The 27,284-nt window shown below is 48.0% G+C and overlaps 1 protein-coding gene across 1 annotated transcript; it reads left to right on the forward strand.

Moving 5' to 3' along the window:
* Nucleotides 1-3,848: 3,848 nt before the first annotated feature.
* Nucleotides 3,849-26,694, forward strand: ABTB1 (ankyrin repeat and BTB domain containing 1). Its single transcript, XM_088534659.1, has 12 exons — nucleotides 3,849-3,964; nucleotides 5,576-5,638; nucleotides 6,730-6,785; nucleotides 7,512-7,656; nucleotides 9,021-9,180; nucleotides 10,108-10,153; nucleotides 11,199-11,315; nucleotides 16,349-16,464; nucleotides 21,306-21,404; nucleotides 22,015-22,182; nucleotides 25,273-25,473; nucleotides 26,481-26,694. The coding sequence occupies exons 1-12, from the start codon at nucleotides 3,909-3,911 to the stop codon at nucleotides 26,685-26,687; spliced, it is 1,434 nt and encodes a 477-aa protein (XP_088390785.1). The 5' UTR covers nucleotides 3,849-3,908; the 3' UTR covers nucleotides 26,688-26,694.
* The last annotated feature ends 590 nt before the right edge of the window (nucleotides 26,695-27,284 follow it).

The raw sequence follows: 27,284 nt of genomic DNA on the forward strand, positions 1-27,284 counted from the left end.
GGCTGTGTGCCATGAGGAATCTGGCTTTGGGGAGAACATTCCTTTTGGGAGACCAGCTGGGGTTACGGCAGCCAGACTCTGACCTTGCTGGCATTGGCATTTATAGCTGTAGAGCCGAGATCGTGATCTGTCCCTGTAAAACTGTGTCCCGCTCTACATGTGGGCAGCCAAGCCTCAGCAGATGTCCTGGGCAGAGAGTTGGAGCTCCACAAGTGCAGAGAGGTTTTGTAGTGCTCTAGCATTAGCTGCCAGCTGGGTGGGCTGATGTTTACATCTGGGGACAGCATCCCCATGTGGTCTCTTTTTTCCCCACTCTTGCCCCAACAGCCCCCCCCACCCCTTCTCCAGCTCCACAGCTCCAAGTTGAGCTTGCAGAGTTTGAGCACTTTAACCTGTCCTGGTCTGCTTGGCTGACTGCAGAGAATTTGGTGCCATGGTGCAGCATCTTAGCTGGAAATCTGCTTTAGGCTGGAGAATTGCTCAAAAAGGACTTTTTACCTGCCTCTTTCACCTAACAGCCTGTGAAACCAGCAGCAAAGCATCCCTTGTCTGTGTCTTAGTTTTAGACTGGCAGGCCTTTTCCACTCCTGATACATTTTCCAAGGTAGTTTCGTTTCAGTTAATCTTTTGAGGTGCATGTACAGCCTACGTGAGCTTTTTAAACAGGAAAAAAAGCAAAAATTTAGAAAGTCAGAAAAGTTTTCTGGTCCTTGTTTCCATTTCAAGAACCTGCCCTAGGCAGAAGTGTTTAATGTCACATTGGTGTAAATCATGGGTAACATCTTTAAAATTGCTGCATTTAAACAAGCGTAAAAGAGGGTTTAGGTGAGATTAGAATCAGATCTAAGTGTTTCCCAATGGCTGTTTTTCAGCCTTCCCTTGGGCAACTTTGAGGCCCCAGCTCCCTGAGGATGTGTGATAAAAGGCACGTGAATATGCATAATTATTCCCTGAGCCCGACCTAAACTGAGACTGGAAACTACTTTCAAGCCCGAAATCCCAGAACATTTGTTTCTTCTGTCACGGAGGGATTGAGGGGCTCGCTTAAGTCAAAGGCAATAATATTCCCTTCTGTTTATGATCAGCTGCTTGCTTGCTTCCTGCAAGATGCAGCCTTGTGGTTGGTCTGTAAGGGATTCTTTGTACAGAAGTACCCCAGATACGTGGCCTGATGCTTAGCCTGTAAATCTATCCCTGTATGTACAGATATTTTTAGCATGCTCATCTCTGATGTGAGTGCCTAATGTCGAGATACAAAAGAATCTGTAGTTTCATTTTGCATAGTGCTTTGCATACAGACTGAACTGCAGGTTATTTCCATGTAGGACCATATCGATATCAGTCTATTATGGGTTGAAAGTGGAAGCCTTTGGTTTCCCTATCCAGATTCCAATTTTGAGTGTTTCTGTCTGCCTCCACACCTTTCCCTGTGTTATATAGGAGATGTATCCCTCAAATCTTATTTTATCTTGTTGGTGGGGTTGCAGAGCCGCCCACAGGAGCTCCCTGTCCTGCCCCAGCAGCTGATGGGTTGGCTGGTGTCGAGGGGGACATAAGCTGCAGGGACATAAGCAGCCATGGGCAGCTCTGCCCTACCTGGTGCAGTGATCCCGCACACTGATGGGGCTTTGGGGCTCACAGGATTAAATGTAAGTTGTTGTTCTGACACGGTGAGTGTTTTGAAGCATGGAGTTAAATTTTGAGTTTGTATAGCACTTAGCATAACAAGGCCTGGTATGGCTGGGGCCTTTAGACAGTTTCACCATATAAATGTTTATAAGTCAAATAATCCACATTAAATACACTTTTAATACTTGATGGCTATGAAGACAGATAAAGCCACCAATCAACTGTGAATTAGTTCACCCAGAAAGCACTTCCTTGGTGTGCTTCATTGCTAAGAGCTGCTTTGCTGCCCTATTTTCTCTCCGCTTTACCAGTTCAGAGAAACACCGAGGTGCTGATAATGGTTCTTGTGTCGCAGTTGGGCTCAGCACCTCCTGATCTGGTCTGAAGTCTTCAACCTTTAAACAGGCCAAGGTGGCCATCCAGGCTCCTTAAAAAGCACTGCTGCCTCTTGAAGCTGTCAACTAGCAACTCCTGGTCTGCTGCTCTGGCTTGCTTGGGCCTGATCGTATTCCAGAGACTGAAGTGCTGTCTTCTGAAGCTGGAGCACTCCAGGGTATCTTCAGAGCGTCCAAGGGTGACTGTCACCAAGCTGAGAACAGTTTTCTGATGTCTCGGACATGGTACGCTTGGCTGTATAATCTCAGTTTAGCTCCAGAAATCTACTGGTTAAGAGCATTTCATTTTAATATGGAGATACTTTTTATACCTTTTCCATTTGTTCCTCTTTGTATTATTTTTTTGCACTAGGCTGATCTTGTTAAGTCAATTGCACTGTTGTCCCTATCCTGCAAACCCTGCGGCCAGGTCATCTCTGGGGACCTGCGGGCTGGGAAGCGCTGCAGAGTCAGGCCCTCGTGAGCCCGTTTCGATCTGGGTCTGTTGTTCAGTGCTCGGGTTCCAGCTCTGCAGCGGAGAGGTGTTAATGAGAAAGATAAACATTATATTGGCATTTGTAACCGGAAGCTTTTCTATCATCTTAATGTAGTTGAACGTGTTTTTAACAAACGCTGTCAAAGCTGGACTTTTTGGAGAGGTGCTCCCGGCGTCAGAGCAGACGGAAGACGGTAATTCCTGGAAAACTTATTTCCCACCTCCTAGGACTTCACTGTAGCCCCATCTGCTAGACGTTGATCACACTGACACCTGGTGGCTGCTGGAGTTAGAGACAAAGAATAAAAAAGGACGTTTTTCCCTCTGAACGATGGATATTTATTTTCCCGGGATTTAGCTGCTGCCGGGTTCATTCCCGCGGGGGGTCGTGGGAGCGCGTCCCCCTGCACAGCAGCGCGACCAGCCGGTCCCACGGGAGCAGCGCGGGGGCCCCGTCCCCCGCTTTTCCCCTCCGGGAGCACGGCAGGAACTCGGAGGCATCCAGCCGGGAATGAGGGTGCTTCTCCAGCATGGGGCTCTGCGCCCTGTGGGCCCAAAGGGCCAACACGCCGCTCGGGGCAGCAGCGAGTCCCCGTTCCCTGCTCGTGTGGGAGCGGCGGCTGCTCGGAGAGGGACCCCACGCACTCGCGGGGATCCCGTGGGCTCGTCTTGCCGGAGAACGGGGCTCCCGGCCGCCAGCGTGGCCCGGGTGCGGGGTCTCCACACGCGTCTGCCCGCAGGGCCTGGTGGCCAAGCAGGGTCTGCGGAGCGCCAGGGCCGCGCGTGTCCGCGGGGAGCCGCGCGGGGTTTGGTTTTTCCTTGCAATAAAAAGCGCCTCGTGGTGTCCGAGCTGGTGTGAGCGCGACTCTGTGTGCGGGGGCCTGGGCCCGGGCCCTGCTGCCGCCGCGGCGCCCACAACATCCCACGGCCGGGGGGAAGGACGGGGTATCCCGGCCTCCGGAGCAGGACCCTGTGCGCCCCAGAGCCGCCTGGCGTCCCCGAGGGGCTGCCCCGCAGTGTCGCGGGTCCCAGAGCAGCACTCCGCCCCTCTCCCCAAACCGTGTCTCCCGGAGCAGCCCCCCGTGTTCGCTCCAGGCTCTCCAGAGGAGGAAGCCACGCGGCAACGCGCCCCTGAACAGCCCTGCCGTGTCCCCCGCTGTCCCCCGAGCTGCCACCGCGCTCCGCACAGCCCCGGCCCCGCCGTGTCCCTCGTTGTCCCCCGAGCCGCCACCGCGCTCCCCGCAGCCCCGTCAGTGCCTCCTCCGGGCCGCAGGGGGCGCTGCGCGGCCCGGCCCGGCCCGCCCGCCGCCCTGTTTACATCCGCCGCCGCCGCCGCCGCCGCTTCCCTGGCCCCGGCCCCGCGCCCGCAGGGCCCATGCGGCGCCGCCGCCGCGCGGCCCGGCCCGGCCATGGACACCAGCGACCTCTTCACGAGCTGCAAGAAGGGCGACGTGAGCCGCGTGCGGTGAGCGGGGCCCCGGCGGCGCTCCCGGCCCGGCGCCGCCGCCCGCCGCGCCCGGCCCGGGATGGGGGTTGCGGGGCCGGGGCCGCTGCGGGGCCGCGAGACGCCCCCGGTGGGGCCAGGCGTGTCTGGGGCCACCTCGGGGTTCCCCCCAGGGTCCCTGCCTGGCGTCCCTGGCATTTATTTATTTACTTCCCTATTCCCTTAAAATTCCGGCGGCTGGGTGTCGGACACTCTTTCCTCACTTCTCTTATGTGTGTGATGGCAGTGGCAGGTGACTACGCGGGCTCCTCTGCTCGTGGGAACCGTATTTGCCACCAGATCCGTGGAAGGTCGTCACGGTGGGAATATTTAAGCCCCCCTTCTCCTGGAAGCTGTGCTGCTATCCCTAAGAAATAGCAGGCTGCTAAATTTCGGCTTGAGTCTCGTTCCTAATGCTGGAGAATATGGTTTGGCTGAAAGGATTCCAGGTCGGGAGTCAAAGCGTTTTCTTGGCCACGGTGGTGAACAAATGCTACAAGCCGAAGGCTGAGAACACATGATATATTTTTTGCTGCGTCTCCAGGTTTGAATCCAAGATTGCTTTTCCCTATCAGTCCTGCTCAGGTCTTGTTCCTGTCACGTGGGTCTCTCCAGATAAACAGCGAGATGTGTTTCAAGGTGCTTGCTCATTACGGGTAAACAGGCTGATGGAAGATGTCTGCAGGACGTTTACATCGAGTGTTTATTTGAGTTAATTTCCTGCAAGAGTAAATTGCATCTTTGTGGGTGCTGCAGATGGTCTCCCAGGTGCTGTGACAAGGCAGCCTGGAAGAGAGTGGGGAAGTGATCGGTCTGGGAACGTTGTCCAAGCCAAACGGACAAGATGACAACATGAAGCTGGTCAAAGGGAGCTGCTTAGAAAGGAGCTAAATTGTTTTGGAGTTTGAATGTAGCCAGAAGAAGCTAAAGTTTGAGACTGGAAAAGATGGAGAGAATAAAAGAGGGAAGTGATGTGGATCTTGGTGAAGGCTGAGGGGGAACCTTTACAGGTGGCCAGGAGAAATTGTGTTGTGGTGACTGAGGAGGCACTAGGAGAGGAGCCAGCTTGCACAGGAAATCTGCATCCGTAGCCAAGGCCAGCTTCTGCAGGTGCCATGGAGGAAGAGTTGGAAACATTCGTTTAGTCAGGCAGGACAAGGAAGTGACAGGAATTAAGGACAGCCTGGAGAGATCAATGTTGTTACTTGTGACAACAGAAGCCACAAGCAGGATGGGAGTCCAGCTGTGGCCTTGTAAATTTGGCCTCTTATTTTCAAGCGTCTAGGCCGCGAGCGTTGCACGAGGACGTGCTGGTGTGTCTGGAGTGCTCAGTCTTCCTTCGCGGTTGGCACGCCGTCCGGGGTCGGCAGGAAGGGGGCTGCCAGGACACGTGGCAGAGTTGTGCTCTTCAGGTCACAGCTGTGTGATCAACCGATGTCCCTTCAGCTAGTGCTTCCCCAAGTCTCGTGCAAGTTCTTGGCCAACCTTTGGAAGTTACTGTGCAAAACCCGAAGTTGCATCTCATTAGAGGGGAGAGTGTGACTCACTGAGCAACTGCATGGAGTTATAACTTTGCTCTTCCTTCTCTTCCAGATACCTCCTTGAGCAGCGAGATGTGGAAATCAATGTCCGCGATAAATGGGACAGTACCCCCCTGTGAGTCCTGCGGCCTCGTGTGTGGCCCGGGCAGGAGGGCAGGGCTTTCGCTGTCTCTATCAGCACCGAGGGGCGTTATTACAAAATAGCTCGGGTTCTGTTTTGTGGAAGCTTTGGCCATGTGTTTTCTGCTTCCCTCCTCTGCGGATACTGTGCTAAATATGTCTTTCTCCTCTCGTATGAATGAGGCTTGCTGTAGCGTGTACAGAGGCATGGCTCATTTTGTGACCGAATTACCTGAGTTAACAAGTCTGTTCTTGCCTGATTAGGCTTTTTTTTTTTCTTTTTCTCAAACTTTGTGACATTCTTGCATGTCTTTTTAGTTAAAGGCTTTGCTTGTGATATGCAAAGTAATTTTGTGATTGCTGTCTGTCCCATGGGGCTGGGAACGTGTGGTAGGTAGTGGAGAATCCCCTTGCTGATACTGAAAGGGTGATAGGGAATTCTTGCTCCCCACATGCCAGTTCCGAAGTGCATTTAGACATCTGCAATATACTTAGTATATGGAATACCTTGCCAAAGTAAAAGTGGACTAACATTTGTCTGCTGCAGTGTAGGTTACAAGGCTAGTTTGTTGGATAATTGAAGGTCCTCATGTGAGGGAGAATCATAGAAAGCTTTGAAGAAGGAGGACAAACAAACCCACCTTAAACAGGACTTTGAGAGGAGCATTTGCTGTACCTCTGCTGTGAGTGCTCTTCCCCAATTATCTTAGTGCAGCAGCACTGACAGTGAACGTTGTGAGAATGCAGTGGAATTGCTGAGCACTCATAAACGCGCTCCGCTAAAGCGAGGAGGCAGGTTTGGCAGCTCGCAGTGCAACAAAAGATGCTGAACCAAGACTGGGGCCTTGAGATCTCCTTGCAGCAGTAGACAGCAGTGCCTAGCGTTGCTCAGGACAGATTCTGCTCAGTCTGTTGCAGGGGTCAGGCTTCTGTGCTATTGAGGAGCGATTTCATGCTTTTAGGAGGGATCATTTTCCAAGCTTATCAGTGTCAGCTCAGTGCTGAGGTCTGCAACCTGCAGTATACCCTAGCAGTGAAATTTTCTTCATATTGCATCTCTAATTTTCTTTCTCTTATTACTTCCAGATATTATGCCTGCCTGTGTGGACATGAAGAGCTCGTGCGCTATCTTCTAGCCAATGGTGAGCAAAGACCTCCTGCTTATGGCTGCCATACCTTCCTCCATTCCAGTCCATAGGGATTTTACACCTTCTGGATGTCTCTATTCTTCTGTTATAAAACTTTCTTCTGGTATAACCAGATATCTGATCAGTGATCTCAAGCTTCAGTGGGAGTCAGCAGTCACCCTAGACCCACTTTTGTGGTCCCTTCTACAGATTACTTGCTGCTTGAATTTGCTATAAGGAAGCTGAGTCTGATGATTCGTTAGGCAAAAAGACTTTTTTGAAATCATAGTTGGATCTTGAAGGATTTGTCTCTTCTAGTGCATTTCGCACACCTCGCTGACCACCTGTAGGGTTCTAAAATAAGAAGAGGAAGTGCCTTCAAAACATCTAGTAAATCTAACTTTAAAAGGCGCCCCTTGCCTTTTGCAAGGCAAAAATGCCTTTAAGGAGGAGCTTTGAAAAGTTTGGTAACTGATCTTACTCTTCATACAATTGAGTCTTCTTGCTTGGACCATGTTGGATTTATGCCACAAGACTTATTATCAAAGTCAACCTAAGTCCTGACATTCCTTCATGAAAGGATTTGAGGTTTTGCTTATGTGGGAGGAGTTAAATGTTAGTTATTATGCTCGGTAGGGGAACCCAGTGAAGCTTGTCACCAGTCAAAAGTCATACCCATTTAGCGACACACACGAGGTGAAATAACTGCCTGTTGGACTTACACTTTGCGTCATTTTGCAGGAGCAAAATGTGAGGCAAACACTTTTGATGGGGAGCGTTGTTTGTATGGAGCTTTGAGTGACACCATCCGACGCCTGCTGAAGGAGTACAAGCAGATCACAGCAAAGTGCATGAAGAGAGACTACTATGATGTCTTCCTACAGCGGTAAGCAAGTGGGGCAGCTACACGTGCGGCACGTTTTATTACCCCTCTTAGTTGCTATCTTGGATATTCAACAGTCTGTTAAGCGAGGGTTAAGTGGATACCTGTGTCATCCCTGTGCATCCAGGGCTTCCTGCTTGCCCGAGGGGATGACTTCAGGATATGTGTGCACTTAAAAGGTGGACTTTGTGCAGACCCTGAGCCAGTGGAAAGCTGGACTTTCTAATGAAGAAGTGCAAGGCTGACGTCCTTGACAGTCAAACCAAAATCAGATTACTATAAAAGCCTCAGTGATTTAGGATAAGATGTCAAGTGAAATTAAGTTTCAGGCCTGAAGTGCTGTAGCCCACAAGGCGAGGTTTCTAACAGTGGTAATAGGTGTCTCGTTTCCAAGATAACCAATTAAGGGCTTTTTAAGGAGTTCTTATGGGGGAAGTGATCAAATCTATTAGCCTTGAGATTACAAATCTAACCTGTTCTAGAATTAGAGAAATAGAGCTAGTCTTTTGTTTCTCTACGTCGGTCATTCTGATGTTATTATATAGATATCTTTTTTTCCTTTCTTTAGACTGACTTCTAAAAACAACAAAAAGCGAGGTTGCAACATCTGTATCTTCCAAGTGTGAAAGCAAACAAGTCTTAGAAAGATCTGAAAATCTTCCCAATAGTACAAAGTTCTAATTTGGAAAGTCGTGGGGGTAAAAAAAATAGAGGAAGAAAACTCATTTATCAAGTAAAACCAGATTCTCCTTTTCAGGGAAGTAGAATTGTTGCAAGATGATTTTATCACTACTTTGCTGAACTTGTGACTCAGTTGATGCAAGACCGAGCTCATGTGAGAACCGAAGTTCAGTGTTGTCTGCTGCTCTTTCTAAACAGACCTCAAGGATAAAATTGCAGCAAAGGGCGTCAGAGGGGGCAAAAATAAACAGCTCTGATAATCACAAAGAGACTGTTTGGGTGAAGATCGAGTATTCGGGCTAGTATTAAGTAACTTTTGCTAGTCAAAGCACTCTTTGGGATGGAGATTTCCCCACTTATTTTGCTTTGTAAAGACAGCCTAATGCAAATGTTAGTGTTCTGAGGTTTGCTTGGTTTTGCCCAACATATACTAGCATGAACTATACACCAGTTAGATAAACTTATGACTCACAGGTTGCTGCTACTGTTGTAAACATCACATTGATAAAAGGTGTCTTGGCAAAACAGTCTTTTAATGCCTCCTTCCCTGTACTCTGTAACCTGTTCAGAGCCTAATTGTACCACATTCCCTGCTACCATTTTTCCATTCCAAAACACGGACGTAATCCTGTTTCATTTACAACAATTCATTTACAACAAATTTCCTCTGTCCTTGTTCCTTCCAGGTTGCTGGAACAGGGTTACCAAAGTGACATTGTTTTCATCGTTCATGGCAAATCTTTCTGTGCCCATCGCTGTATCCTCAGCGCTCGCAGCGCATACTTCGCTGAAATGTTTGAGACCAAATGGAAGGGGAAGAACATGATAGTGTTGAAACATCCGCTGGTAAGCAAGGCTGTGCTTCCAAGTCTTTATTTTCTTTTGCTCTTTCAACTGTGTGAGGAAAGTGAGTGGGAAGGACAGTTTGAGGCTTAATGTTGACTGTGAATAGGTCCTGGAGCTCAGAATGACCATAGTGACTTAGAAGGGCTTGTGGTGGCACTTTGTGCATGAAAACACATGTTACTTTGATAGGAAAAGGCTATAGACTGTTCCCTGCCCTTCGTGCTCCCTGCCATGGGCACAAACACATCTTAATTAGCGGTGGTAGCAGGTAGCCGTTACCATCTGCCAGCTGCATCACAACTCCTCTGTGGGATGAGTTGAGTCTGTCTAATTCCTGGTAAACAGGTGGTCTGCAGCGAAGACATCACCTCTATAATTGCCACTAATTGAGTCTCCTTTCTTGCCTTTATGACAAGAACTAAGTAGGCCATAAGTGCCTTCCATCCGTTAATCCCCAGCACTCTGGCATATGTTTCTGTGGTTTGATTGTGTCTGTGCAAAGCCTCGTGGGCCTCTCTTGTGACAAACACACTTGTGCTTTCTAGGACATTGCCTAATGTCTCTCCTTCTTTCCCTTTGTACAGTATGAACAGGAGAGGTGGAAATGTTTGGGACTGGTAAAAGACCAGGCTTTACAGAACCTCTATTGTAACCTATAGCATCTCCATCAGTCAGGTCCCCTAGGCACATGGGTTAGTATTAGTTAATACATTTGAAGAGCTGTTTAAACCAGGTGGAGTGACAGGGTTAGTTATGTGGGGGGCCAGGAAATTGTCATGAGACTGCTGTGTCTGAGTTGTCATGGGCCAGCTCTGGCCATACAGCTGGTATCCTTCAACTTAGTATCACGTTTGTGTCCAGGCAAGTTTTAAACTTGTTATGTAAATTCCTGGAAATTCTAAACGTTACTTTCTCATTTTATTTCAGATCAATCCAGCAGCCTTTGGCTCCCTTCTGCAGTATCTGTACACAGGTAAACTATTGCTGTCTAGTGTGTTTGTATGTGCTTGGTGGGTAGTTGTTGGTGCCTCTGCTGTGGCACCGTTTGGGGGCACAGGTTTGCAGATAGCTGCATATTGGGTATATGAGTTGCTAACACATCCTCTTGGCTGGCAGAAGGGCAGAGTGTGAGCAGTCCCCTGCTCTGCCAAGTTGGTTGTACCTTTTGCCAGTTGTTTGCCCTGCCAATAATTACAGAGTCAATTAAAAATCAGCTTTAGCAGAATTTGGGTGGATGGATGTGGAAAAAGTGTTTTTAACTTAGGAAAATATATTTGTCATCTGGGCTAATGATCTCCAAAGCTGATGAAAAGCCAGGTTCATTCATAGGACATGTTCAGTCTGGCAGACCTGAGCTCTGAATGCTGAATGATTTGACTACATGTTTTATACTGTATATATACATATATGTATACATATGTATATATATGTATATGTACATACAGTACTTTTCCTACACAGTAGTTGTTCTTAAACCTTCAACCAAAGTACAAATGTGTTGTGTTGTAGACATGGAAGTGCTGAACTATTTCCTACCAGAAGGTGGTGCCAGAAAATAACTTTTATCTTCATGGTTTCCTAATTCAGTGTTTTCAGCAGTTTTTCTTGCCTGTCCTCAGCAATGGTAAATGATTCTTGGATGAGAGCTCATGGACCAAGTCTTTTCTCACCAGATACCCCATGGTGGCAGTTATGCCCATGTCTGTTGTACTGCTCTCTCACCTTCTCTGAAGGAGAGAATTGGAGGTTTTCTGTCTAAGCCTGTTTGGCCTCTTAAAGGAAGTTGTTGTGGCAGAAACTAGGAGGTGGGAATGTGAATCAAATGCCAAGCTGAGATTCACCCAAGGGATGGGTGGTGGGTGCCAAGTATTAGTTCTTGGACTGAGTTGGAACTGGAGGCTGAAAGGAGAGGCATTATATCTAATCACTCTGTTTCTCTGCCATCAGGGCTTCAATCTCCTGTTCTTACACCGAAATGGTATGGCTTATAAGAGCTGGCTGCATTTTTTTCTTGTCAGGGCGTCTTGATATCGATGTAGAATATGTAAATGATTGCAAGAGGTTAGCCAAGCAGTGCCGCCTGCAGGACCTCATCGATGATTTGGAGACCAAGTGTAAAAAAGTCTATGAATTTGGTAAGTTTTTTTTTACCAGTTGTTTTCTCTGCTGACCCAATATTCATTTTTCAGGGGGAAAGAGGAGAGTGGTGGATATTTCATCAGTCATGCCCTCAGTGCTTCCAGAAGATGAGTCTCTTGTGGAGTTCCTATATTTGCATGACAGTTTTCAGTCACAGGCTCCCTGTAGAGCTGCAATAGAGCCTGCATGTCCATCATTTGCATTGATTATCTTCGTTACAGTAGAAAGGCCCTGGCAGTGGGGCTTTGCTGTGGCTGACGGGCGCTCCGTGCATACGGTAGCGCTTCACTGGGGACTGCTTTTCAGCAAAGAGCTCCCTTAAATCCCTGGGGACATAAATATGTACAACTGGAAGTCCCCTTCTACATTTAGATGATTCCTGACCAAAGTAAGACATCTGATAATCAGCTTAAAATGAATGTTCTGTGTGCAGAGAGGGATATAATTCTTCTTAGAAATATTTATGAAAACATGGATATTTTTAACACTTGTACGCAAGCTCTTAACAAGTACAATCATTTATTCAAAGGCTTTCTGTTAACCAAAAAACTAATCATGACATCAGATTATTGCATGAAAACCAACAAGGGGAGTTTTTCATTCATCTGCTTAGTTCAAGCTAAAGGACACGTGAAAAGGCTTTGAAACGGTACAAGTAGGACAAAGCAGCGTTAGTCATTAAGTCACAAAGAATTAGTTGATGAAGAAACCTTCAAGTTGAAAACATCTGATTCTTGCTTCAGCACCAGGTTAATTCTTTCACTTCAGTCAAGCTAATTTCGGCTTGAGAGGAGAAGCTAGTCCATAACATTTAAGTCAGCAGCATGTTTTTCCTTTATCTAGGGGGTGAGGCTGTAGCTATTCAGGCTTTTCTTTCTGAACAGTGAGTTGTGATTTTTTTCAGCCTCCTAAAGTTGCATGGCTTAGCAGATACAGACAATACTTCTGATTCAAGAAGTTTCTCAGCTGCAGCTCCTGTGGAATATACTGCTGTGAATATTCTTCCCCCAAGGCAGGCACAATTGTTTGTTGTTGGTAGGATATTAGGTTACCACAGTACAGCTGTTCTCATATAGACCAGGGTGCAAGTCCTTGCATAAAAGAAGCTGTATCCTAAGTCTTGCCTCAGCTGTGTAAACACCTCTGAAGAGACCTGAAATGCATTTCCTGGTTCCTTGCTACAAATATGTGTAAGGTATTACTAAATAATAATCTCTTTATTAAATAGGTGGTAAAAGAGGGGAGGGATGAGGAAGACCATGCCTAGAAAATAAAATTACTGAGGCAATTGCATAACAGAATTACCTTGTGTCATTTCCCTGTATCTCAGTAATCCAGTGATAGTAGAGAGATCAGTTTTTGGTGGGTTGCTTTGTTTTGTTTTTTCAGGGCGTAGCTGTAGTATGTTGCAACCATTCTACATTAATCCATTAAGATAAGTCTCAGATTGTGTGAGGAGGTGGATGGTTTGGTAGCTGCTGGTTGAGTCCACTGCACAGTGTGTCACTGTTGACTTAGTAACACGAAGTCCAGTGGTTAAATCACTGAACTGCAGAAACATTGAGTTCTTGGGGTGCTCAGAATTAGAACATGGTGAAGTAACATGTAACACTGATAAATCTATTAAATACGTGCATCTTGGATCTTGTGTGGGTGCTGGGAAAACTGTTACTGAATCCTCAGAAAATAATACATATAAGAGTTACAGAAGTCAGGAAATGAGAAAGCCCTTTGGATATCCTGGCTAGCACTCATCATTACTATTTCCTGTAGAGCCCTAGGAATCCCTGCTTCTTCAAAGTGTCTTTTGTGGCACAGACATGGGATTCGTGTATGCAGAGCATCTGGCTCTGCAGAGGGTCATGTGTTGCATCTCTTACAAAGCTGAAACATGCTTAATAAAACAATGTGAATTTAAGCCTGCGCAGCCCCAGTGGATCATTGCAGTCTCTGCAGCCTCATTGTGCAGGGTTAAATCAGCATTTCAGAAGCGCTTAGTGCCTTGGCACGCACAGGCAGCAGTTTAGGAAAACCCTGCCGAGGATGACCCAATGCCTTCTGTTGCAGCTCAGATAAATGTCTGTGTAACTGCATCCTTCTTCTAACCCACCTGCATATTGTGGCTAACAAACCTGTTGCAGTGTTAGGAAAAGCTCTGACAGAGTTTGTCCAGGTTAAGTCATAATCCTTCTTTGAAATGTGGAAGTATTTGAAAATAAATGTTCCAGGATCATTTGTACGCGTAGGGCACAAGGCCTTTGAGCAGGGGTTGTGGTGCTGGCCTTTAGCAGAGGCCATGGATGTACAGTCAGTGGATATAGCCAGTCATGGTGTTGTGAATAGGATGAGTAATGCAGGTATCTCAGTTTTGGGTTTGGGGGGATTTTGGAAAGTTTTTCATAATGTTTTTTTCTTTCTTTTTTTTTTCTCCTTTTTGAGTGGTGCATTAGCTCCACTGAAACAAAAGACTACAAAGACGTATTGAATAGTGAAAACAAAGGCAGCTAATGAATCCATGGGTGACATTCAGTGCTCTACAGCTGGGCTAGAATGGGAAGTAAAACAAAACACTTCATTCTCAACTGTAGCTGGGTTATTCCCTCCAGCATTGTTGATGTTGCTCTTCCCAGAAAACCCTTCATTCCCACATTTTATAAGGAGTTGATCCTTCCCGCTGCTTGCTTGCAGGCAACATCTTTTTCCTGTTCTGTTGCTTAGATTTTTTGTTCTTTTCACTGGAATAGAATTGCTTGTGATAGCAAATGCTGTGCTCTTGGATTTGAGAACTGGACTGTCTGAAATGTCTTGTGATACATGTGCTTCTCAGGTGTATGACTGTTCTTTCATGTTGCTAAGAAAGTGCCCAGCTGCTTTGTAGATCCCATGAGGAGAAGTCTTTCCTTGACTAGTGTTTAAACACTAATGCAAACAGCAAGTTTTAGAGAGCCCGATGAATTTGGAAACTCTGCTTTAATAGGCACTGCACAAATCTAGATGATGCTCTGCCAGGAAGAATTTCTGGCTGCACAGGGAGAAGTTTTCTTCTCCCCTCCTGGTCTGTACGCGGACTCTTTGCAAAGCGCAGTCAGTCCTGTTAGTGCTGGTGCCAGGTCTCCCCGGGACTTATTTGCTCCACAAGTTGCCTGTGTGGATTCAGACCTGCTGGAGCCTCCCGTCTCCTCACTGGAGTGGCTGTGTGTAGCAGCGGTGGCTCCCAAACCCTCTTGTGCCAGTTGATTCTCCTGCCCCTTCTCAGCCCTTCCTGAGGGGCTCAGCCTGCGGGAGGTGCAGCGTGGCAGAGCTGGAGGGCACTGCAGCAAGGTGCAGGAGGCCGTGGAGGACTCGTTTTGTGGCACGGTCTCGTTTCGCCCACAGCCCAAGGGAGTCACCTCACGGGGCTCGTGTAGCGCTGCGCAAAATGTCAGGAAAAAAGGAGGTTTCGGGATGGGGTGATTCACCTGTGAGGAGTCTTAACGCGGTGAATCATCCCGTCAGGAATCCTTCTGAACACCTCAGCGTGGGGCTGCGTGACACTTTTGTCCTTGAGAGTTAACCTCACTTTCCTGTGGCTACCAAGAGCAGCCCAAGCCTCCTGCACCACAGCTTCGCCTTTCCAAGGGGTGCCCCATGCCTCTCCCGTGCTTCCCTATGCGCCAAGGACTCCTGATTGTCCTGCAGGCTCCAGCCCTCAGCTCCAGGCAAGCTGAGCTGAAACCAGGCCAGAGATGGTGGGTGTGGAGGGACGTGGCCACAGTGCAGCGTGGCCGGGCTGGCAGCCGTAGGTGCAATATTTGGACAGACTTCAGGAGTTATTCACAAAGCTGCATCTCCACAAAGCTGGAAGAAATTCTCGAGTTTTGCAGGCTGTGCTTAGTTATGCCAGAATACTGGCTTGGGTTGCATTCCCCCTGGAAAAGGCTTTACAAGTCCTACAGCAAGTGGCTTTTTCTGAACTGGGCAGGGCAAGCAAAGAGGAGGGATGACAGGCTTAAATCTCATGTCTCTCATGAGATGGCAAATGGCTTTATTCCCAGTAATTTCGGGAGGAACTCTATTTTTTTCTATGGGTAAGATGTCAGTTTTGGAGCAAATTGAGGACCTGTGCTTTGGCCTCAAGGAAAGCAACCCTTTCTGTGTGGACGTGGCAGCAGCGGGATGGGCTCAACCCTTGCAGCAGGGCCTAATTTAAACTAAAGGGGTAGGGATGTCTGTCCCCAGCTTTGGTCATAGCAAGACCCCAAAGCAAGGTGCATATATTTGGCCTCCCTTTTATCAGCCTGCTTCCATGAGAAGCCTGTGGAAAATGAATTTGCCACCTCTATAAGGTTCACTTGGTCTCTTTGGTAGTAGCAATGGTTATTTAATGGTTGCAAACAGCGTGGGCACAGTGAGGAGTCCAGGTGGTTTGGAGGTCTTTGTGCTATGGGATCTACCAGTACAGAGCAGAGGGCCCATCGTGATGTCCAGCACCTATGAGCTGCTCCAGGCTGTACCCTGGAATGGAGTTCGGATGTCATCGCTGGAACAGGACAGAGGGGTTGGACTTTATTTCAGCCAAATGCTCCCTGCAATGGACTCCACGGCTGTCAAGCTGTCCGTGGTAGGGCTGGCTGCTTGTGGGAGGCAGGATAGGGTCACCCTGTGGCTCTTAAGGGTGAGGACAGCCCTTGACTGTAATTGATGACAAAGGTTGCAGAGGGCAGAGCAGCTTGAAATGTGCTTTGGGCAGCTCTGTTTGCTACATTTAACCTCTTGATGCAAGGAACAAGTGGGAGTTAGAGGAGAGACAATAGAACTTGTATCCCCTTCCAACCCTGCTTGTCGGCTGCAGCGAGGGGTGCTGTGTGCATGTGTGCATGGAGGCATCACTGGTGTCTTGCAGTCAAAGCTACACAGCAAAAATACTGATGTTCCCTGGAGTTTTTTCTTTTCTCTGAGCAGGAGAGAATCTTTGCAGAGGAATTTAGGCATCTCTGCTGTTTTTTTTTCTTTTTTTTTTCTTTTTTTTTTTTTTTTTTGCTTCTTCCAGTCTCTTCCAAGCCAGGGACCTGTGTGAAAGTGCTGACGATTGAGCCCGCAGGTAACTGCCGGCTGCAGGAAGATCTGGCCCTTCTAGCAGACTGCGCCCTGCCAGCCGAACTGCGGGTAGGGAGCGTTTATTCTTCTTACGGTCTCTGTGGGGCTGCGATGCGTGTTCACATATGTTCATTCTCGCTCTCTCTATTTGGGTTTGGTGGTTGCTTATTTCTCGGTATTAATGCCCCAAACCAATTTTTGCAAATACTGAAGCCTTTTATTGCCTAGGAGGGCTGTAAAATTGTGTGATGAGGCTGTCTGTGCCGGTCCCTCAGCAGGGATCTGAGTAAAGCAAACCCTTGCGATGCCGTTAGCAGGAGTTTCCCCACGGCCTGCAAGGGAGCAGGGCTTGGCCTCTTTTCCCTCTCTCTGCCACTCTTCTTGAGTATGAGAAACACTTTCTCAAGAGGCCTATGTGCCTGGAGGGACATATAGCTGGAAGATGGCTTGCTGGGCTTATTTGTTAGGAACGCCCCCCTGCAGTGCTTTCAAACCCTTCAGCAGAAATGTGAGCCCTTCTGAAGTGAAATTAGCTTGACTGACAGTAGGTTTGCTTCTTGTAGTTGCTCTCCTGCAGCCTTAGAAATAGCCCACAGACCCAACACGCTGATGATCGCTATGTTAAAATATCACCAGGATTTTCAGTTATATTTGTAAATCTCCGCTTCCAGTTGCAGAGAACAGGATAAATATTATTGGTCTTCATCCTCCCTGCATTTCTTGTTCTGCATAATATCAGCAGATACACTTTGCTCTTCTATCCATGCCCCTTTTTTCTATTTCCCATACCGAGCACCGAGTTTAACAATACGAACTCATTTTAGGTGGCTCTGTGCCCAGGGATTGTATGACTGAGGGATGTAGCAAAGTTTATTGCTTCCCACCTCCCCACCCTGCTAAAATGGACCTGACTGCTGGAGAGCTGGGGAATTGTGCTGAAGCAGAGAGGATCCTTCACACTGTGTGTGAATAAACTTCACATTTCCACTCTTGTTCAGGGCTAGAAACTCTTTATTTTTAGTTCTTCAATGCAGAATAGGAGCTGGGAGGAAAATACGAAATTTGGAATAATATAATCAGCTGACATCGCTGTGGATTTCTGTGAGTTGTCATTTCCTTGCTGCATTCGTAGATCAGAGAGAAGGCAGTTACAGTAACTTTAGACTTGTGGATATAAAACTGAAAGGGCTTGGACACACATTTATTTACTGGAGAATTTATGCCACGTACTAATGTGGATGTTGTGTTTGAGTCTGATTGATTCCAAAAGATTCCCCTGTTTTACTTCTCACTTTTTTTTTCTTTTTTTCGGTTAGCTTACAAAGACTATATGAACAAAGATCATCATGCTATTGCCATTCATATCTCTTCTTAATGTTTGCAAACTATTAAATTCTGTGAACTAGGCACATTTGTTTTGGGATAGAGGAATCCCACAGTTCCATTATTAAAGGTTTTGATACCATACCATGTAAGGGAATAGTATATAAATCATTTAACCCAAAATGTCAGGGGCAAGTGAATAGTCTTATTCAAGCATCTGCATTCTTGAGAGAAACATTTGCCTGTTTTCCAGCCTATGCAAAGCGAAATTAGTATTCAGCTTCTGGATAGATGCCAACATTTCCTGAAGGCATTTCAGGTAATGATCAGAACTTGACAAGAAACTTTATGAACTGCTTCATGCCATATAAGGCTGTATTAAAGGAAATTGGGATGTTTACAAGTTTCTATATCTAAACAAGTAATTCACATGTAATACTTTTTATATTAGAGTGATGCAGGAAACTGTGAAATATCTTAATTTCACAGTTCAGTTGCAAACTGTGTGATTAATATTTTTATGTGATTAAACTTAAAATTTTCGTACAATTTGATGTCTTTGATATTCAATCACAGTTCATTATTAGCTTTTAAAGAACAACTGTCTCTTCTTGGAACTCTTAAACATACTTATAATCTTCCTGTCTAGTTTTTCATTCCTGTTTATACTAGGAAGTATTTTCTTTTTCCATGTATGTTTTTAAAAGCATGGTTGTCTCTGTTTTGTTTCAAACTAAAAATGGCCAGAATCTTTCAGGCCGCAACATCACATTCATCAGTAAAGCTCCATCAGAAGCCAGATGTTTGTCAAAAACCTTGTGTTTTTCCACTGTCTGCTGGGTGACCTCTGAGTTAGAGACTTGAGCACTTTGAGTATGAGACCACAGGCACATTGCCTCCTTGTAGCAGATTTTTTCTATTCTCTTTGAATTGAAATCTTGCTTTCCAAATCAAAATGAAGTAAGATCAGTTTTCCATGAAAAAAGACTGGTTTTTTTCCACCTACTTTGACACTTAGTGCTGCAGCAAAAATGTGACTGTCACCTGTGGTGTAAAGCTAAATTCTGTAATGCATAGGAAGAAAACTTTGGAAGAAAGTTAGTTGGTACCATCCTGTGCCTCTCTGCACTGTGTGCATGTTGCAGGGGTGATTTGTCCTTGGCAATTTTTCCTGTGCTTTGCTTTGTTTGGCACGGGCACATTAACAGAGCTCTGTGCTATTTCCAGGTTTTATGTGATCCAGTTGCATCTCATTATGGGCTGGTAATCTTCTCTTGGGTCACTAACCCCTGTATTATGTGTTTGTAATTTATTTACAAGTAAATATTCTTGCTGAGATAGACTGTACCTTGAATAGGAGGCTGTTGCCACTGATCTGTTTGGAGTGTTGTTGCCCCCAGCAACATTTCTGTTCAAGCATTAATAGCAAATTCTTAGCAGCAAAGATTTGCTGTTCCACATTTGGTGGCTGGAAGATCATGTGTGTGTTCAAGTAGACTGATTCTGTATGAGTGTCAGGAATATTTCTGTATGGAAGGCGTTCTTGTAATGTGTTTGTGCTTTGTAGACTAGTCTGTTTTGTGCTTCTCAGGCAATATGCTTAACTGGCAGCTGTGCTTTGCCTAGACAGGGCTGTGCTCAAGAGGTTGCTTGAATGGAAAGTGGAAAACACTCCTGGACTTTCTACAGGGAGCCCCTGAAAGGGAGGGGAAATTTCTCACTGTGACAAGGAAGAAGAGCAGAGAAAGTAGAGAAATAAAAGAGAAGACTCTACAGAGCCACTCCGTGGTGAATAGGCGAGACAAAGACACGAGCCTGCTTTTGTAGTAGGGGTTGGACATGACCTTGTAGCCCTCAGTATCAGAGTGGAACCAGCCAAAGATAGAAGCAGAAACTGAGCCAGGATTTTGGAATTCAGGAGACAAACTTTGACCGAAATAAAACCCCGTGTTCATCCCAGAGGCATCTCAAGATCTATGTTTGGGAAATGAAAGAGAAGCAAAGATGAGAAATGTGTAAAGTTGGGGAGATTATGTCTCAATCTAAATTTCTTGCACTGTGAAGAGTGGCACCCCATGGAAAGCCTTTTTCGGGGTGTATTTTTCTGTAATATGCCTGTGAATTTATAACGCTGAAGGTCGTTACTAAGAGAACGTGTGGACGTGGCTCACACGGAGTGGAGGCAGCAGCGTGACAAAGAGAGCAGGCAGTGGCATCGCGGCTACCAGCTTCTATGACAGCCTGGGGCTTCTTCATTGCCTTGAAACGCCAGACAGAGTTGAGAGCAAAACAGCAGCCTGGAATCTCTAAAGGGGGACAAAGAGACAGGAGGATCCCCAAATCGCTGCGTCCTCCCGGAGAGGAGGACGGTAACAAAGGCCCCGTAGCAGGGAGAGCCTGTGGGGAGGAGGCCTCAGCGCGACAGCCACGTGCCCTCTCTGAATGTCCCTGGCCTTAGCCTTGCTGTAATTAGGGTGCAGAAGGTGCCAGACGTTGCTGAGGACAGAGGCAGGCTGCTGTGTGCAGAGATGCCACGGCCCGGAGCGCCTTGAGAGGGCGACCCGAGCGCCGCCGCGCGCGGCCTACCCGGCCTGCGGCCCTCCCCGGTCTGCGGGGCCGGTTACCTCCGTCCTCAGAAAGCCTCAGAGCAAATTTCCTCAGTTAGGCTGCAGGCAGGCATGTTGGAAACGCTGCTTGTACAGTCTGTGGCTGGAAGAACAGTTTTGATGGTTGGTCAAGGGTTTTTCCTGGTGCAAACTTGGGATTAACCTTCCTGCGTGAGAGGCAGTAGAAATAAGCTGCTCATCCCATGCAACTCAGGAGCATGTGTCTGGGAAGCATGAACCACGGAGTCGCTGTTCCCAGGGATTAACCTTTCTGCTTGCATGACTGTGAATATAAACTTTTTTTCCCCCCACAGCTGAATTACCTTGTGCATAGAATAAGGTGAAAGTGAAAATACTTGAAAGTGTCATTTTAAAATAACAGAAGGCCAACAGATTTTTTTACACTCTCTTTGTTGGCATGTGGGACTGGGAGGAGGTGTGTTGGTGTTAAAATAATTCACTAGAGTATTAATACTGCAGCAACACTGTCTTTGGCTGCAAATCAAATAAGAAATTTAAAATGTGCTTTGGAAATGTAGCATTATTTGAGCAAGGCAGTAGTTGTAGGCAAACCCTTTCAAGCTGGTTTATACCTCCATCCACCTGTGCAGCTACTTGGTAACATGCCAATCATCAGCTGCAGTCTGCTAATGGTGCCCACAATGTGAAATAACTGAGTGGAAGTGAAGTTTATATGCCTTTCTTGAAGGCACAGGAATGCTTTCCAGAGTTCCATGGAAGCTTTCTGACCCTTCTGTACAGAGGAAACAGCTGAATGGTGTCAGCAATATCTCTGTCAGGATCCAGTTAGGAATCCAGTCCTTGACACCAAACCCCATGATGGGAGCATCTCTGTCTCTGTGCTGAGGGAACAGATGGGTGACTGGGTCTGGGAAGGCTGAGAAGTCTAAATTTGGGGCCACACGGAGGGCACTTACACAACAATTGCTAAAACCAGGGTGTTCCGGTTTCTCTTTCCAGGTTGGTTTTGGGGAGTTGCCGTTTGACAGCACCGACAACTTCAACAGCTGCTCTGATGTGTGCTTCCGAGTGGCAGATTATAACTTTCTGTGTCACAAGGTAGGTGCTTGTGCTGCTCTTCGTTCTTCCCCCGAGCCTGCCTGCGCGTCCCACCCGTCCAGGGCTGGGTACACCCAGCAGAAGCAGCATTGCCTCATTAGCTGGAAAACCAACAGTCTCGCTGTGGTTGGAGACTCTTTCTGAAGCACTTAAAACAGCCAATCCTGCCCTTCTTACAGGGGTGAGCAGGTAGATTACTGAATTGAGCTGCAGCATTCGCTGCTGAAAGATCTCCTGCCGTTGGCTTATGAGTGCAATGTTTGGATAGGGGGTTGTTTTTTTTGCACGTCAACAGCAATAAAAATGGATTTTGAGTGCTCACGCTCAGCCTTCTGTCCTAATCTGATGGTAATTTTGAAACCTTTAAACTTACTAATGCAGGATAGGTATGTTTGAAAATAAGGCATAGTGAGGTAGGTAGGGAGGAAGAGGGAGAAGAAAAGCCCTTTCCCAGATTGGAAATGCAGCTTCAGAATGTGGGGAGAGACCGTGTTACATAGTCAGAACTTCAGAAACATCTTTGAGCTGCTCTGACAGCTGGTTTATTAGTTCTGTCGTGCTTGGTGCAGTGAGAAGAGGTACTGACGTTCTTCCCTTTCTGCCTTTGCAGGCATTTTTCTGTGGTCGCAGTGACTATTTCAAAGCCCTCCTTGAAGACCATTTCAGTGAGAGTGAAGAGTTGCAGACGCAGCCCAGCATCCCTGTGGTGACTCTCCACAACATCACAGAAGATATTTTCATCCGGGTCCTCTACTACATCTATAGCGATGACACTGAGGTGAGGACAGCCACGGAGCTTTTTGTCCTTTGTGGCTTTATTCTAGAGGTATTCACAGCAGTGTCTTCCTACAGCATCCTGGTGATGGTTTCTTAAATCCTACTGCCCTGTTTGGGCTATTCGTTTGTCTCAGGAACCCCTATACTGGGACTTGTTGCTAGCCAGGAGGATCTGCTTTGTGTGTGTGACATTTGGGAAGCAAGTGTACAGTCTTTCACTCCATGGCAGAAGCTTGGAAATTGGTTTGCATAGGTAGGTCTGATAGAGTGCCAGGCTTTGCAGACTGCCCCTGTTAGGGCTCTCTGGAAGGACAAGGTGAGCAGCTGCCACTAGATGGCAACTTGAACGCATTTGGAGATGTGGAAATGTCAGAGATATCTGCTTTTTTACTCTTGGCATCACAACCCTCTTTTCCATTTGTAGCAAGTCATTACTGCCACTGTTATTTATTGCTGGGGTGGGCAGGGGTTCCACTGGGAGACCAAAGCCTCGCTGTGCTCGGTATCGCAAGCAGCAACAAAATGACCGCAACCCACCCAGTTTGCAGCCTAATGGAAGGTGCAGCACATCTCTGTGTTTAAGCAGCCTCCTGCTTTGATTTTCCAGCAAATGTTTGCCACAAGACTAGCTACACGATGCGAGGTCACGTTGTGGCATGGAGGCAGCGAGCAGGGACACTTGTCCACCTGCCGGTGTCACTTCTTCCAAGCTGTGTGAGTGCTCTGGGCTGGGTGCTGCATATGGAGCACACACAGCTGTGACCTTGTTTCTGCTGCCCTCTTCCACCCCAAGCAGCAGCAGGGAGAGGGGCTCACCAGGCAACAAGAGCAGGGTTGCTGGTGCTGTTCCAAAGAGCGAGTGTTTCACCTGTCTGCAGTCTTCCCTCAGCCGCCCTCTGACAGGGCAGGCAGACAGGCAGGGAAGTGTGTTGACATTTGGGGACCATCCAGGCCCTTGTGACAAGCATTGCAGTGTAGCCTGTTCCCCTGCCTGCCTGTCTCATGCTGGCTCGCAGGAGGGATGGCCATCTTCTCCAAAGGATGCCCAGGCTGTCCTGATTTGGCAGTTGAGAGCTCATCTCAGAGCAGGAAGATGGACCGATGCCATCACAGAAACTAGACTGGACATCAAACTAAGCAACAAACATAAACTTGTGTGGAGAGTTCATCTGTCTTGAAAAGATGCCTGGAAAAAATGGTGAAGAAAGCAGGAATATAGTTCCAGTTCCACATGTCTGTGCAGTGCTTTTTCTCCCCCTTGGGTTTAGCCAGCCAAATGTCAGCACTCCCAGTTCCACTTCCTTTTTTTGAAAAAGATTTGAATTCCTCTCGCTGCCTTGTAGCAGTGACAGTGCTTGTAGCCAGGATGGAGAGCGAGTGCAGAGGACTGGGGGGGTTCCAGGCAGAAAGAGAATTTGCTGGTAAGAACATGGGCTCAAGGGGAGCTTTCAGGGAAACGTTTGCCAGGTCTGTCCTTTATCAAAACAGCTGGGAGCTGCTGCCATCAACACCACTGCTCAAACGCCTCCAGCCTGTGCGGTTCCTGGAGCTTTACGAGAGGACAAAGCAGCACTTGATGAATAAGCCCAAGAGCTTTGCTGTGCCGCTGTGGCACGGCAGGATTTGTGGCACGCCTCGGATACATTTTGCATCCTCGTGCACAGCTGCTGCAGGATGTTACACGGCTGCGGCATTTGCTCGGAGCAGGCTCGATGGTCACCGATGTGGACAGCTGTAGGGGACGAAATAATTGGCTTTGTGCAGTTGTCAGAACGGCCGGCCACACGTGCAGGCGTTTTTGCTGCCGAATGGTTATCGGGGTGATGCTCCGCGCCGCAGCAGCGTTGCAGCTTCTCGCTCTGGACCTGCGTGGCTCCGTCTCTTGCTGCAGTGATGTGGCCTCCTGCAAAGCCAGGGTGCACGGCCAGGGCCGCTGCTGAAGTGCACATGGGTAACTGCACTCTTGGCACCTCATGGTAGCAGGAACAGAACTGTGCAGAAAGACTCCGCTTGCAGGTTAGTGACGCAGATGGCTGATTAAAATAGGATTTGCCCAGCCAGGGGGAAGAGACTGAGTGAAGCTGGCAGTGGTGTCGCCAGTGTTACCTACAGCATCTATCAGATCGCTTGCAAGGAACAAAAATACCCAAGAGGGAAACAGGAGGACGGTTTTCTAGCTCAAGAGTCTGAAAGCATTCAGTGCCATGCGCAACAGAGAGCATCGGGGAGCTGATTTTAGCCTGGTTTGATGCCTAACAAAGCAAAGTTTATTTGGGATGAGGTTTTCTGTCCTTGGAGGTATCCTTGTGCTGCTGGGTTTGTTCTTCTTTGTGCTTCATCCAGCGTCGATACAGATGTCAAAATGTTCGTGGTCTTGAAGGTCTCATATGCATCAAGGATAGATTTGACCTTCTCTTTTAGATACTGAGATGTTTTTTAATGAGTCTTGGTTCTGACTGTAACTGCTTGAGATTATTACTCTTTGGGAGCTGTGCTTAAAGCAGAAAAGAGGGGCTGCTGTCCTTCTACATGTTCACTGATCTGAGATTTCTGCAGGCCTGTCCTTGCTAGAAGGCTGTGGTCTGTGCAAGCCTGCCCAGAGAGCTTTTGGCCATGGATGTTTGCTGTTCTGGTGATCTTTCACTGTGATTCAGGGTTTCTTTGCCATCATATCTTTTTTACTAGTTGTGATTTCTGTCCATCAGATGAGCTGGGACATAGGTTAATGCTTCTCATGCTCCTCTCCATGTCATCAGACTCCTGCCAGGTCTCTTTGGAGTTCCCAAAGGGCATGAAAATGGGAGCAGGAGGATGAGTTGGCTGACGTTTGGGAATTGTGTGTTGGGGGCAGGGGGAGGGAAGTGATGTTGCTTTGTGAGCAAAGTGCAGCAATCTAAACCTCTGCCACCCTCTTAGGGGAAGACCTAACCCTGAAACACTGAGCTCCTGATATAGGGGTGGGATTGGCACTTGTCTCCTAATGGGCCAAGCCACAGTTCAGAAAATCTCTGCTAATAGACGAGAGGAGAAGGTACCCGTGGCAAGTGCAGAGGGTGGGACGAGGGGGTAATTCTCCTGTTTTTGCTGCCAGCTCTCCCCAGAGAACGCCTACGAGGTGCTGTGTGTGGCAGACATGTACCTGCTGCCCGGGCTCAAGCGCCTGTGCGGCAGGACCTTGGCGCAGATCCTCGACGAGGACAACGTCGTCAGCATCTGGAGAATCGCCAAGCTCTTCCAGCTGACGCGGCTGGAGGACCAGTGCACGGAGTACATGGCAAAGATCATCGAGAAGGTATCAGAAACACCCCCATGGCACTGCCATATGTGCCCATAAATCTAACTGCACAACGAGCCATAGATGTAGACAGGTTTTATGGCTGTACTTTGATCTTTAATAATAGTTGGCACCTCGGGCTTGATGTGCTTCTGGAAGAGCTACAAGAGTGGCAAAGCTTCAGTGTTCCCCTTGCATCCTCCTTCTCTAGCCTGAAGAGGAGTCCCTGGGCCCAGCACTGCAGATGTCCCTTCCTGTGGGTGTTGACACAAATGGAGCCAGCCCAGCTGTTAAAATATCATCAGCTGCAGTGTCTTGTGGAGAAGGGCTGATGCTGCCAGCAAGGGAGAGGTTTTGGCAGAGGATGTAGCACAGTCCATGGGTCAGCAGCCTGCCATGGCCAGACACGTTTTGGGAGCACGAAGCTGCCTGTCACCTTCAGCGTGCCACGTGGTTCTGGGGAACTCCATGCAGAATCACTGAGGGGTGATCAGCTTGGGCACAGACAGAGCCGCTGCGTTCTGGTGGTGCTGGGGCTGCGAGCCATGGTGGGGAGAGCGTTATCTGTGGGTCCAGGCCCTCAGCTGGGCACGGGCTCCCTCTGCCCTGCCCGTGACACTGCCCAAAGGTGCCTGGCAGCGGCTCCTGGCTCCAGCTGCTGCTGGGGATCCTTCCTCCAAGGGTTAGTGCTTACGTCTGTGTGTGTTGTTCCAGTGGCAGAGCCACGAGTGCTGGACATATGGTGGGCTGCACAGTGTGGGGTGCGGATTCCTCGCAGTTATCACCATTAATTGCTGGAGTTTTGTGTCAGCGCTGCACATGCACCTAGTGGCACGTGTGGATCTACAGACACGTCCCCGAGCGCTGCCAGTAGAAGGCAGGGGAAGATTTGGGTCTCAGCGTAGCCTCAACATTCCTCTCCCTCCTGCAGGCTCCGCAGTGGCTCAGCCCATTATCCCAACCCCATTGCATCCCATTACCTGCCTTCTGGTTTTCCTAATGTTCGTGTTGTCCACCCCATCCAGCTGGTGGAGTTGGAGGAGTTTGTGGCCGCGGTGAAGGAGAACGCGGAGGCGGTGGAGGAGCGGCAGGAGACCGACTCCATCCCCCTGGTTGACGACATCCGCTTCCACATCACCAGCAACGTGCAGACCTACAGTGCCATCGAGGAAGCCAACCAGAAACTTGAAGCTCTGGAAAACCTCCTGGCCAGGATAGGGCTCGAGTGCTGATGTGTGACCCTGTCTGTCGTTGCAGCCTCCACAGCGGTCTGACTCGGAGTGCAGGAACGTCTGAGTCTCTGAATGTCCCTTTCCCCCCTCTCTTGTCCTCCATCCCATCCACTTCCAGGCATTTTTTTTAATTTATTTATGTCTGGACATTTGCATGTCTGGTTTGTGTTTGGTTTTATTTTGGTTTTGTTTCTCCTTTCAGGAATAGCTCCCCAAGCACAGCCCAGATCTGCCTGGGGTCACCGCGGGTAGGGGACTTGCTGCTTCCTTGCATAAAGACCTGTCCTGTTCTCCTGTCCAACCACACTTCTCGCCAAGGTACTGGTTGCAGTGCTACCAGCAGAGGAAGAATCTGGATTAAACTCTCCAAATTAGCAAGGAGCTGCCAGCGTTGCAGGGTTGGCAAAGGTAGGCAGTGCTTCCCTAGCAGGGACACAGGAGCGTTTGGCTGTTTGGAAAGAGCTGTTGTCACCTGCTATTCTGGTACTCAGGTGAAAAATACCGAATGATTTCCAGGTCTTCCCTAGCTTTTTGATGCCTTGAAGTGTTGGCATTTAGATTTGCACACTTTGGGGAGTGGCAAGACTCATGTTTTAA

The sequence above is a fragment of the Tinamus guttatus genome, unplaced genomic scaffold (assembly GCF_059628265.1).
Source record: "Tinamus guttatus ecotype Peru unplaced genomic scaffold, ASM5962826v1 Tinamus_guttatus_pri_ptg000580l, whole genome shotgun sequence".
NCBI lineage: Eukaryota > Metazoa > Chordata > Aves > Tinamiformes > Tinamidae > Tinamus > Tinamus guttatus.

What these genes read in the sequence shown, in the direction of transcription:
- ABTB1 (XM_088534659.1), top strand. Translation starts at nt 3,909, where the DNA reads ATGGACACCAGCGACCTCTTCACGAGCTGCAAGAAGGGCGACGTGAGC. An exon ending in TCTATAGCGATGACACTGAG is followed by an intron (nt 22,183 to 25,272) that starts GTGAGGACAGCC and finishes TTTTGCTGCCAG; the next exon opens with CTCTCCCCAGAGAACGCCTA. An exon ending in TGGCAAAGATCATCGAGAAG is followed by an intron (nt 25,474 to 26,480) that starts GTATCAGAAACA and finishes CACCCCATCCAG; the next exon opens with CTGGTGGAGTTGGAGGAGTT.